The sequence below is a fragment of the Elgaria multicarinata genome, chromosome 4 (genome assembly GCF_023053635.1).
Source record: "Elgaria multicarinata webbii isolate HBS135686 ecotype San Diego chromosome 4, rElgMul1.1.pri, whole genome shotgun sequence".
NCBI classification, from domain to species: Eukaryota; Metazoa; Chordata; class Lepidosauria; order Squamata; family Anguidae; genus Elgaria; species Elgaria multicarinata.
This window is the reverse complement of record NC_086174.1, coordinates 1846379-1858384: the sequence shown is the minus strand read 5'-3', so window position 1 is coordinate 1858384 and position 12006 is coordinate 1846379. Positions and strand designations below refer to the sequence as shown.

Genomic DNA, 12006 nt, shown 5'->3' with positions numbered 1-12006 from the left:
CTTTGTTTTGGTTGGGATGGGGACTGAGAGGTTAAACCCAATAGCCTTACAGAAGAGGTAGCAGAGGGACTTGAAGAGAGAGAGGAAGGGGGTGCCACGTAGGGGCCTTAGAAGAGAGTTCCAGGCAGATGAACCGGCAACAGAGGAATTGGTGGGTGGGGTGTATTACCTGCAGCTTCTCCCTAATACTTCTCTCCTTCTTCTTCTTCACATCTTGGTTCCTCTCTAAAATGGCATCGTGTTTATTCTCGATGGGAGTCTGAAAGAGCCAGCAGCAGAACCTTACATATTGCCCAGCCATGTAATGAACCCACAGCATCCAACAAGCTATTGGAAGAACACAAACACAGGTGGAGCCTGATGCCCCGTCAAGCCTGGGCTGCCAGAGATTACTTTTCACTTTCCCACTCCAGCATTTCACATCAGTCTGTAATAAACTGAGGCCTTAGCTAGACCTAAGGTTTATCCCGGGATCGCCATCGAGTCCAACCCCCTGCTCAATGCAGGAATCCACCCTAAACATCCCTGACAGAGGGTTGTCCAGCTGCCTCTTGAAGGCCTCGAGTGTGGGAGAGCCCACAACCTCCCTAGGTAACTGATTCCATTGTCGTACTGCTCTAACAGTCAGGAAGTTTTTCCTGATGTCCAGCTGGAATCTGGCTTCCTGTAACTTGAGCCCGACTCTAACCACTGGGTGCATAAGTTCTAGAAAGTGGGTTCCATGTTACAGGTTAGGTAACGGTCTTGCCAAATTGAAGACAGTTGCTCTGGGCCTCTAAGCCTTGAGTAGCAGCAATTGTGTTGAGAACTGGGCATTGTAAATCAGATCTGCTTTCTCCACAGCTGCAATTTATACCTTGCAAGTAAAAGCAGGAACTGCTCACATGCACAGACATTTCTTAATTCATGGTAGTGCATAAGTTTTCAGAAGTGTTACTTACATTATTATTTGTTCTATTCCTGGAAAAGAAAAAAGAATAATCAATGAGTTTCAGAAAAGACACTGTATTCTTAGGAAGAACCATACACCCAGAAGATTTCCCCCAACTACAGGCTGGTAGCTATTTTCTTTTAAAAAAAAAACCAATTCATGCTGGATTAGAGTATGGGATAGAATTCATAGAATCATAGAATAGCAGAGTTGGAAGGAGCCTACAAGGCCATCGAGTCCAACCCCCTGCTCAATGCAGGAATCCACCCTAAAGCATCCTAAAGCACCCTCAGCTTGGATTCATAGGAATCTGCCTTGTACTGGGTCAGACCATGGGTCCCTCATGCCCAGTATTGTTGTCACTAAGTGAATATAACAATACAAGAGGAGGCCATGTTGGGTCAGAGCAAGGGCCCATCTAGACCAGCACTCTGTTCTGGTTTCAGGCAGGATTCTACTGTATCCAAGCCCAAACTGGGGATGCTGCCGGGGATCAAACCTGCGACCTTCTGCATCCAAAGCAGGGCCTCTGTCATTCCGCTATGGGCCCTTCCCAGAACCTGTTTATGGTGATATGGATCTGCAGTTATTGAATATGTACTGGAGAGTCATCACCACAAACCAGAAAGAGTAGAGGCAAGCTTTTCTTCCTTGTGGGTCCCTGGCCAACAACTGGTCGGCCACAATGTGAACAGAGTGCTGGACTAGATGGACCCTCGGTCTGATCCAGCCTCAGGGCTCTTCTGTTCTTATAACTCAGTTTAGAACTGAAAGTGAAATCCCCACTGTGAAGGACAGTCCAAAATGGCTGTGGTCTTGTTCTGGTCAGCTAAGTCTTGTCCGAATATTTGTGTTTAAACTGTCTAACTTGGCCCAGGCCTCCGGGCCAGAGGGAGGGAGCTGGCGAATGCTTCTCAAGGTCGATCTCGTGGCTAGGTCATTGGTTCCACCCAGCACTGCATTCCCAACTCCTACCACAGCACCTGCGAGGTTATCAGGGTTAATTGGGACGTTGATCTGTTCCAGCTGTGGGAAAGGATGTGCTGGTGGAGGGGGCCTCACTCCTCAGGGGCCGGAAAGGGCATCGGTTGGTGGAGATGGGTCACGGGGCCTGTTGACTTGCAAGGGGTTAAAGAAGCAAGTAGCCAAGGCTTTTCATCTTCCTGTGGGCTACATGTGTACAAGATGGAAGAACAGGCCTGAGCTGGGGGTGAGTGAGGCTCGGGGTTAGCCCTTCCATTATTTTTATATTTTTGTTATGAAGACTACTTAAACCCTTGGCAACAAAATAGCTTCAGTACCTCCTATATTCATCAAGTTCCAGAATATCCGTTTTGGTGACCACCATGGCAATGTCAGTGCAGATTCCTCCTATATATGCCTTGATGCTTTCCTCCAGCAATGCTTCTTGGACTTTCTCTCCTTCAATGTGCACAACGTCAGCGATAACTAAGATGACTGAACATTTATTAATATTCTGTTTTTAAAAAACACAAAGAAATAATCATCATTAGGTAGTGAGTACTGCTCAGAATAGTAATCAAATCCTGTATCTTTTTCTAACATTTCTCAACCTTGGCCAAAGTCAAAGGAGAGAGAAAAATTACTGTTTAAATGGAAACAGGTTGATTCTTTCATTCACTGTGTGAGGCACACAAAAAGTAGAGAATCAGCACTCGCTGACCCATCACTAATGAAATATGGCTGAATGTAACTTCATGAAGCCACTTGATAGAGCACCCATTGCTCCATAGCCAAGCAGAAGGTCTCAAATTCAGTCCCTGATGCATCCACTAAAAAGGCAACAGGACTGGGGAAGACTACAAGGCCTCAGCTAGACCTACCTGGTATTGCGCAACGGTAGGGTGACCATACGACCAGATTTGCACGGATTTGTCCAGTTTTTTTGGTGACAAATCCAGGAGGGGAGGGGAAATCCGGATTTTTCCAGACTTCCCCAGCCAAAGAGCAGCTCTAATGGGAATTAACAAAAATGCTTATAACTCTGTCATTTTTAAAGATAAAGACATGAAACTTGGTACGGTGGTAGCTCTTTGGTAGGGCTTTAGTCATACCAAATTTGAAACAGTTCCGTTCATCCCTTGATTTTTTAGGATTTTTTTTTAAATTGAGGTTTTAAAATTATTATTTTTAAAACTGTCATTTTTAAAGATAAAGAGCTGAAAGTTGGCACCATGATAGCTTTTAGGTAGAGCTTTAGCCATACCAAATTTGAAACAGATCCGTTCATCCACTGATTTTTAGGATTTTTTTAAAATTTGAGGATTTAAAATTATTTAAAACTGTGCGACTAAAAGGGTCATTTATTTGATTATTTGCCCATGTGGTCTTATTTATACTGGAAAGACAGCACGGTCGGTCCGGACAAGGATCTTGGAACACAAGTCGGAGATTAAACATCAGATCATGGAGGCACCCCTTGTACAACATTTCATGGAGATGGGACATGGATGTAATGATTTTAAGTTTTTAGTAATTGAACGGATTTATGCACATTAATATGATTGGCAGTTTTATGATAATATCTTGCTTAGAAAGGAGGCACAATGGACATTTAGGTTAAATACTGTGGCCCCTCAGGGTCTAAATTCTAGTTTGGAATTGTCTTTTTGGGAACATGAGTCAATGTGGCGTATGGTGAATACCACTTTAAGAAATAGTGGTTCATTATTTAATCAAGTGAATTGGATGTTGCCGTTTGCCAGCTGAGAGCACAGGAAACGTTGTGACAGAGCGAAATAGGCTCCACTGGACTTGGTATGTGTGTAGGTTTTAGTTTCATTTTTATTTTGACTTGCTGGAAGGTTAAAAAAGTGTACTGTTGTGTAATGATACAGACCTTTGTCTGTTTGTGACTATATGGTCAATTAGTCTTTTATATACTGTGTAGATAAAAAATACCAGAAGGTGGTTTCATCTCTGAAAACTAAATAAAACGAGATTGTGAGAGCATTTCACTGCCGGCTGGCGGTAAGTTTATCTGTAACAAAATAATTTCGGTGTCCTTAACTTGGGAACGAGGCCAAGTAAATGAATGAGATAAGCTACTGTGGAAAAGCTCTAACCAGAAATTTGTTTATTTTGGGACTGTTATCTTTTACAGATTACTAAGACCAACGCTTTGGATTTATTAAGACCAACGTTTTTAAAAGAAATCTTCGAAACAAGGAATATCATGAACTTTGTTAATGTGGTCTTTAAAAGAATGTTTCATTACTTTGACTGATTTGGTCTAGATATACTGTTTATGTATGTGAATTGTGAATTGTTTTTGATTGCATATTACTCTCATTACTAATGGGGTCCTAATTCAATGTATTGACTTGTTTAATATATACAAATTTGAATAACAATTACTTTACTGGTTTAACTTTATTCCTTTGGTGGTCACCTGTTGAGGGCTTTAGTCATACCAAATTTGAAACAGTGATGTGGATGATGGGTTAGGTTGTCCAACCGGACTTATCTCCAAGTGAGACAGAACCAGGTATTCTTAAGAGTTGTTTATTGTATCGATACAGAGACAGGTCATACACGCAAGAGCATCAGCATGTTACACCCAGCTCCAACTAACTTGGGCGGATGTGGTATAGGTATATTTATACATCAAGGTACAGGATGCGTGCGTATAGCTGACAGAGCCTCTCCGGGCTGCTGCCACGTTCGCTTTAAAGCAGTTACTTTGCTCCATATATGGCCAGATGTACATTCAGGTAATCTGATTGGTGACCAGGTATCTATAGGACATGATCAGGGCCTTCAGATGATGCAGGCCCCCACATCAACAGTTCCGTTCATCCATTGATTTTTTAGGAATTTCTTAAAAATTGAGGTTTTAAAATTATTATTTTTAAATCGTCATTTTTAAAGATAAAGAGCTGAAACTTGGCACCATGATAGCTTTTAGGTAGAGCTTTAGCCATACCAAATTTGAAACAGATGTGTTCATCCACTGATTTTTAGTAATTTTTTAAAATTTGAGGATTTAAAATTATTATTTTTAAAAGATGTTATTTTTAAAGATAAAGAGATGAAACTTGGCACCATGATTGCTCTTAACAAGGGCCTTAGCTATGCCAAGTTTGAGACAGATCTGTTCATCCATTGAGTTTTAGGATTTTTTAAAAAAGTTTGAGGTTTTAAAATTATTATTTTTAAAAAATGACATTTTTAAAGATAAAGGACTGAAAGTTGGCACCATGATAGATCTTAAGGAGAGATTTAGCCATGCTAAGTTTGAATCAGATTTGTTCATCCATTTTTTTTTAGGATTTTTTTAAAAGTTCAAAGTTTTAAAATTATTGTTTTTAAAAACTTCTGGAGCCATATCCTTCAAACTCAGGTTGTCAAACCTCCTCTTTGGGGTGTTGCACATTGAGCAGTTTCAGCCCTTGGCATTAAGAGGATCTCGAGTCTTTAGGTAAGAAGTCCTGGGCAAGCAGGGTACCTTTCCTGTTGCAGATTTGGGGTGCAGTCAGGTACCTGGAGCTCAGCAGAGGCAAGGCATCCACAAATCAAAATGTGGGAAAGGAGAGGTCAGTCAAAGCAGCCCATAGGGCAAAACAGGATGGGCCAGAGGCCTTTTTCTTAAATTTCCACATCATGGGCGATGAAGGGTCATCTTTAGAGAAAAACTCTCATGACCAACATGACCAACAGTAAGCTGTTGCCCTACCCCAGCCACAGGGTACAAGTGCATAGCCGGGCTGGACCATTGGAAGACTTTGGCAGAGAGAAGGGTGGGTGGGGGATTATTTGAGGCTGGAAATGTTGGCAGGCTGGCATAAGGCAGAGAGAGGCTGAAGGCAACCCAGATGCACCTGTAGCTTGGCCCTGAGGCTAGCTTACCACGCAGAGTGTTTTAAGAGCGCATCAAAGTTGTGCAGGAGGAGAGGAGGCAGAGGTTTTTAAAGTATTGGGCAAAAGCCAGGAAATAATAATAATAATAATAATAATAATAATAATAATAATAATAATGTAAGAGTCACCAGACATGACCAAGCAATAACCTGCAATAAGCAATATCCCAAGCCACAAGTGTGCAGCCTAGCTGGACCATTGGGAGACTTTGGGAGGGAGAGAGAGAGAGAGAGAGTGAGAGAGAGAGAGAGAGGGAGAGAGATTGTTTGAGGCTGGAGGCTTTGGTTTGTCTGCAGTGACTTAGAGTGAGAGACAATAGAGACTGCTCAGACTTCTGTGCAGAGACATCTATTGTAACTTAGCCCCATGGTGCTGGCATGAAAAGCAAGGCATTAGGAAGAGGGTCTCAGAGTCACGTGTTTGTGCAGGAAGTAGACAGGAGTTCAAAGTCTGGATGTGCGAAGTGGTGCCAACACACAAGCCTTAAAATCATAGAATCATAGAATAGCAGAGTTGGAAAAAACCTACAAGGCCATCGAGTCCAACCCCCTGCTCAATGCAGGAATCCACCCTAAAGCATCCCTGACAGAGGGTTCTCCAGCTGCCTCTTGAAGGCCTCTAGTGTGGGAGAGCCCACAACCTCCCTAGGTCACTGGTTCCATTGTCGTACTGCTCTAACAGTCAGGAAGTTTTTCCTGATGTCCAGCTGGAATCTGGCTTCCTTTAACTTGAGCCCGTTATTCCGTGCCCTGCACTCTGGGAGGATCGAGAAGAGATCCTGGCCCTCCTCTGTGTGACAACCTTTTAAGTATTTGAAGAGTGCTATCATGTCTCCCCTCAATCTTCTCTTCTCCAGGCTCAACATGCCCAGTTCTTTCAGTCTCTCTTCATAGGGCTTTGTTTCCAGACCCCTGATCAGCTAATTTATATAAGTATATATGTAAATAATGAATACAGTATAATGTATATAATGTCTATAAGTGAGAAGTGTGAATGGGCAAAGTAGTGTTCACTGCCACAACACCCACCCTAATGTTAGAGTAGAGAAACTTGTGACAATTATACACAAGCTTTTTTAAAAATTTAAATTTAAAAAAGCCAGCCATCCGGCCAGCCAGTAGCAAACCCTGTTAACAACAGCAGCAGCTTGCAATGAGTGAAGATACAGTCAGAAAGATATTTGAGGGAAGGGGAGAATGTAACCCACAGCGTATAGCAAAAGCTTCAAAGTACAGCAAAACCTACAAAAGTAGGAGTGAGTGAAGTTAATTTCAGATACATTGAATCTCTCACTTGTTCTTTATTTCAATGATTTTAACATTAAGATGTTATGTAGAACAGATCTGTCTTGTCGTGCCCGCCATTTTGTTTTTTGTTTTTAGGTTAAAGAAGAAGAGTGCACGAACGCTCGTGCGCAAAAGGTAAGTTTTTTTAAAAAAAAAATCCCCGCTCCCCCACCCAACTCCCGATGGGTGCATAACTCTTGAGGAGCTCAGCTCCTCGTGCACGGGTCCCAACTCCTCGCAACTAACCGCGAGGAGCTGGGACAAACTGCGACACCCGCACACACGTCCCGCGGTCTCAGGATCAGCCCAAGACCACGGAAAAAGTGGGTTCAAAGGCTAGGGCAAGATCCCAGGGCAAGGAGGGACCATCCTTCCCTGCTTCCGGGATCCCCTGTACATCATGTGAACGCACAGGGATGATCCCAGGGATCACTCTGGGATATTGCCCTGTCTAGCCATGGCCTAAGAGTCCTGCATTGAGCAGGGGGTTGGACTCGATGGCCTTGTAGGCCCCTTCCAACTCTGCTATTCTATGATTCTATGCCCCCTGCGTCTTGATCTTAGCAGAGCCCCAAGGGGAATTCAGATTTCATGGTCCTGATTACTGCTCACTATTGTCAAAGGGCTAAAGCAGTAAGGTGCTATAGCACTTTAGCAATTTAATGATTGGGGGATTGGGGATGTTTAGTGAGTTAGAGACTTAGAACTGGCAGTTCTAGAAAATTAGGTAGCTAAAACCAGATCATTTACTTTGGAGGTTTGGGGTAGGAAAGAAGAATAAATTACAGGGAGTGGCAAAGTACAGAAACCTGACTTCTGCGCAGGCTACCGCAAGATAAGCACAACAATGAGAGAAAATACTCAGCTGCATTTCTCCTTGTTGTTGGAGTCAGCTGGGGTGGTGAAGGTGTTGGACCAGTGCCTAGAGGCTGTAATGGGCTGGATGAGGGTCAATAAACTGCAGCTGAACACTGATAAAATGTACCTTCTGTGGATTGGTGGTTCCCAAGTCTGGGAACTGGGTTAGCGACCTGTCCTGGATTGGGTTGCACTCCCTATGAAGGAGCAGGTGCATAGCTTGGGAGTATTCCTAGATCCATCCTTATCACTGGAGGCCCAGGTGGACTCTGTGGCACGGAGTACTTGGGGTCAGCTTCAGCTGATCTGCCAGCCCATGGCCTTTCCCGGACAGGGACAACCTAGCCACAGTCATGCATGCACTGGGAACTTCCTGATTAGCCTACTGCAATGCACTCTACGTGGGGCTGCCCTTGAAGCCTCAGCTAATGCAAACTGCAGTAACTAGACTGCTGACCAGTACATCTCACAAAGACCATATAACACCAGGCTTAAAGATATTGCACTGGCTGCCTATATGCTTCCGGTGTTGGTAATGACATTTCAAGTCCTAAACGGCTTGGGACCTCAGTACTGGAGAGAGTGCCTCTCCCTATGACAGATGACCACTCGAAGAACTACAGTTACAGGTAAGCAAACTGCTTATTGCCTTCTTCCACAAGCCTGAATGAAGCACATCAGTGAACCGCCCAGAGAGCTTCGGCTATGGGGCAGTATATAAATGTAATAAATTAAATAAAATAAATATTTTTAAAAATTCATCAACACATGAAAGAAATATCATGTGCCTGTTCTTGAAATTGGAGTAAAAGGGGTAAATCTCCAAAAATATAAAATAATAATAAGCACATTTAATTAGATCCAGCACATTTAATTTGAAAGTTGGCACAATTTTAAAGGGCTGTCACATAAATCATGGATGCCAAGTCTCAAGTTATTAGCTTAACATGTGTCATTTTTTAATGCAAGAGAATGTTGGGGGGCATAATTAGGGCTGTGCTCCGCTTCTCCTCGGACCGGAGAAGCAGAAGCGGATCGGGGTGCTTTGCCTCCCTTTAAGGCAGAGGCGAAGAGGATCGGGGGAGCAGCGGAGCGTCGCGGAGCGGATCGAGGTGAAGGCGGATCCTCGCCTCGATCCGGAGCTCCGCAAAAAAGGTAAGGGGGGTTTACTTGGCCCTGCCGCTGCCACTGCCACTGCCACCCATGCGGCGACAGCGGCAGAGCCAGGTAAGGGGGCAAGGGGGAGGGGAGTCTTACCTGCATCCATCCACGGCCCCGCAGCTGCTTCAACTGAGCCTGAGGACGCAAACAGGAAGACCAGGCCTCGGACGGACGCAGGTAAGGGGGAGGAGGGAGGGGGTTTACCTGGCCCTGCCACCGCCGCCGCCTATAGCAGCAGAGCCAGGTAAGGGGGCAAGGGGGAGGGGGTCTTACCTGCGTCCGTCGCAGCCTGTCGCCAGCTTCACTAGAGCCCGCGGCTCAACCTGGAAGTGTAGGGGGGCCTACAGTTCCTGGTTGAGCCACGGGCTCTAGTGATGCTGGCAGCGGGCCGGGATGGAAGCAGGTAAGGGGGAGGAGGGAGGGGGCCTTACCTGGCGCCGCCCCCCGCCACTGCAGAGCTCTGATTCGGAGCCGGAGCTCCGCAGCGGAGCAGAGCGGACCCTAGGCAGATCAAGGCCGGGCGGAGTGGGCCCGATCCGCAATTTGCGGATCGGGAACGGAGCAGATCAGGGGGTTCGTGCACAGCCCTAGTCATAAAGGTAGAAGCTCTCTTCTTTCTTTCTAAATTTGCAACTCACTTTAACTAACGGGACACTCCTTTAATTTCAATGCCAAGAGTTTGATCAACACCGTAATGTTATTCTCTCTTCCTTGAAACTCAAGCCAAAACTCACCTCTTTCCACATTTCATCTCTTTTCTTGTTAAAGTCTCCTGTCCCAGGAATGTCCACAAACGTGATGCCTTCAGGAACCAAGTCCGATGCTGGAATGTCCAATTCCACGTACTTGATTAGTGGCCAGGCTTCAAAAGAATGGTTTTCCTTCACACAAATGTAAGGTCCCAGTTTTTCGGAGAATGTAGTCACCTGATTGATACATAAAAGAAACCTGTTTGTCCAAAAGATATTTTGATCTAAATATCTCTCTTCTTGTTGCCAATTTCTTAGATTGCCAGCTGTCAGGAATTTTGAGCCAACGGGATTTGGCATCCGGCATTTTGTTGAATAATCCAAGTGTATTTAGCCAAGGAGATTTAATTACCGCCTCACCACCCCCTTACCAAATCCACCCAGGTTCCAGCCACTGAACATCAGGTATTTTTTAAGCTTGCAAGGTGACAACTCTACAAATGTTTGCATGGTCATAAAACATGACAAAATGAAAGATATAATGTAATCCCAGGTGTTGAATCAGAAGGCGGAGAAGAGAAGTGCAGTGGGGCTGCAGGTGGAAGCAGAGGTTTATTCTATTTCCCTTAGGAAATAGAAACCAAATGCACAGTTACAAGATGAGGGATACTTGGCTCAGCAATACTACAAACGAGAAGGATCTTGGAATTGTTGTAGATTGCAAGCTGAATATGAGCCAACAGTGCGATATGGCTGCAAGAAAGGCCAATGCTATTTTGGGCTGCACTCATAGAAGTAGAGCTTCCAAATCACGTGAGGTACTGGTTCCTCTCTATTCGGCCCTGGTTAGGCCTCATCTAGAGTATTGCGTCCAGTTGTGGGCTCCACAATTCAAGAAGGACGCAGACAAGTTGGAGCGTGTTCAGAGGAGGGCAACCAGGATGATCAGGGGTCTGGAAACAAAGCCCTATGAAGAGAGACTGAAAGAACTTGGCATGTTTAGCCTGGAGAAGAGAAGATGGAGGGGAGACATGGCAGCACTCTTCAAATACTTGAAAGGTTGTCACACAGAGGAGGGCCAGGATCTCTTCTCGATCCTCCCAGAGTGCAGGACACGGAATAACGGGCTCAAGTTAAAGGAAGCCAGATTCCAGCTGGACATCAGGAAAAACTTCCTGACTGTTAGAGCAGTACGACAATGGAACCAGTGACCTAGGGAGGTGGTGGGCTCTCCCACACTAGAGGCCTTCAAGAGGCAGCTGGACAACAATCTGTCGGGGATGCTTTAGTGTAGATTCCTGCATTGAGCAGGGGGTTGGACTCGATGGCCTTGTAGGCCCCTTCCAACTCTGCTATCCTATGATTCTATGATTCTGTGATTCATCTTTCAGTTTATTAAGCCAAGACATGAGCGCCCAAACACAGCCAGTGGGGAATGCATTTGTATAATGTAGAGCCCATTTTGCTAAATGCACACGATCTGGAAGATGCCCTGGCATTGTTGCAACAGGAATTCCATTCTACAAGTGTGACAAAATACGGTGCATGATAACTAGTATTTACCAGAGCTCCGAATATATCAAGTCACGCAGTTCTGTAAACTGTTGCATGCCATTTCCAAAACAGAGTGACCCAGGATGTCAAAGCAAGAGGAAATGCCATAATCCACCTACCTCCTTCTCCTTAATTGAGATGGTTCTTTTGGCAGGAATAGTCGTCACAAGTTTTGCCTTCAACAATTCTTCATAACTTTTCTGGTCAGCTCCAGCCCCATAAAGCGCACAGAGCTTATCCTTGGCATCGCTTACACTCTCGTGAGAGGAACCTTCATCGTCACCCCCATTCTTGCTCAAAACCTCCACAAGGTCCTTCAACTCACTACTCCATTCCTGTCAGTAAAGATCCAGATAAAGCCTGTTAAAGGTCTGTAGTTCTGGTTGGTTTAACGGTCTTCTGAAAGGGGGAAGGTGTTGTAGATTATTTTTTATTTTTTTTAATAATTTTTATTTATTTTCTACACTATATAAACATACATAAAACATTACCATAATAATAATAATAACAGAAGAAAAACAGAAAAACATCAAACAACTGCTGCATACATATTGAATAAATGTTGAGTACATATGTTGCATAACTATTACCTATACCTTATCATACTACAACATCATCATTCTTAACATAAAAGTGCACCCCCCAC

General features: G+C 44.4%; 1 protein-coding gene and 1 long non-coding RNA gene across 2 annotated transcripts in view; both read right to left on the bottom strand.

Moving 5' to 3' along the window:
• LOC134398118 (nuclear GTPase SLIP-GC-like) overlaps positions 1-12006 on the bottom strand; it is a 73964-nt gene that overhangs the window by 35549 nt on the left and 26409 nt on the right. Inside the window, exons 7-9 of the mRNA XM_063125362.1 lie at positions 11480-11695; positions 9852-10043; positions 170-259 (exon numbers count right to left, since the gene is read on the bottom strand). Coding sequence (XP_062981432.1) covers positions 170-259; positions 9852-10043; positions 11480-11695 — 498 coding nt within the window. The remainder of the gene's footprint in view (positions 1-169; positions 260-9851; positions 10044-11479; positions 11696-12006) is intronic.
• On the bottom strand, positions 173-2343 carry LOC134397240 (uncharacterized). Its single transcript, XR_010025353.1, has 3 exons — positions 2233-2343; positions 942-960; positions 173-259 (listed from the first exon to the last, which is right to left on the bottom strand). It is a non-coding gene; the product is annotated as an uncharacterized LOC134397240 (long non-coding RNA).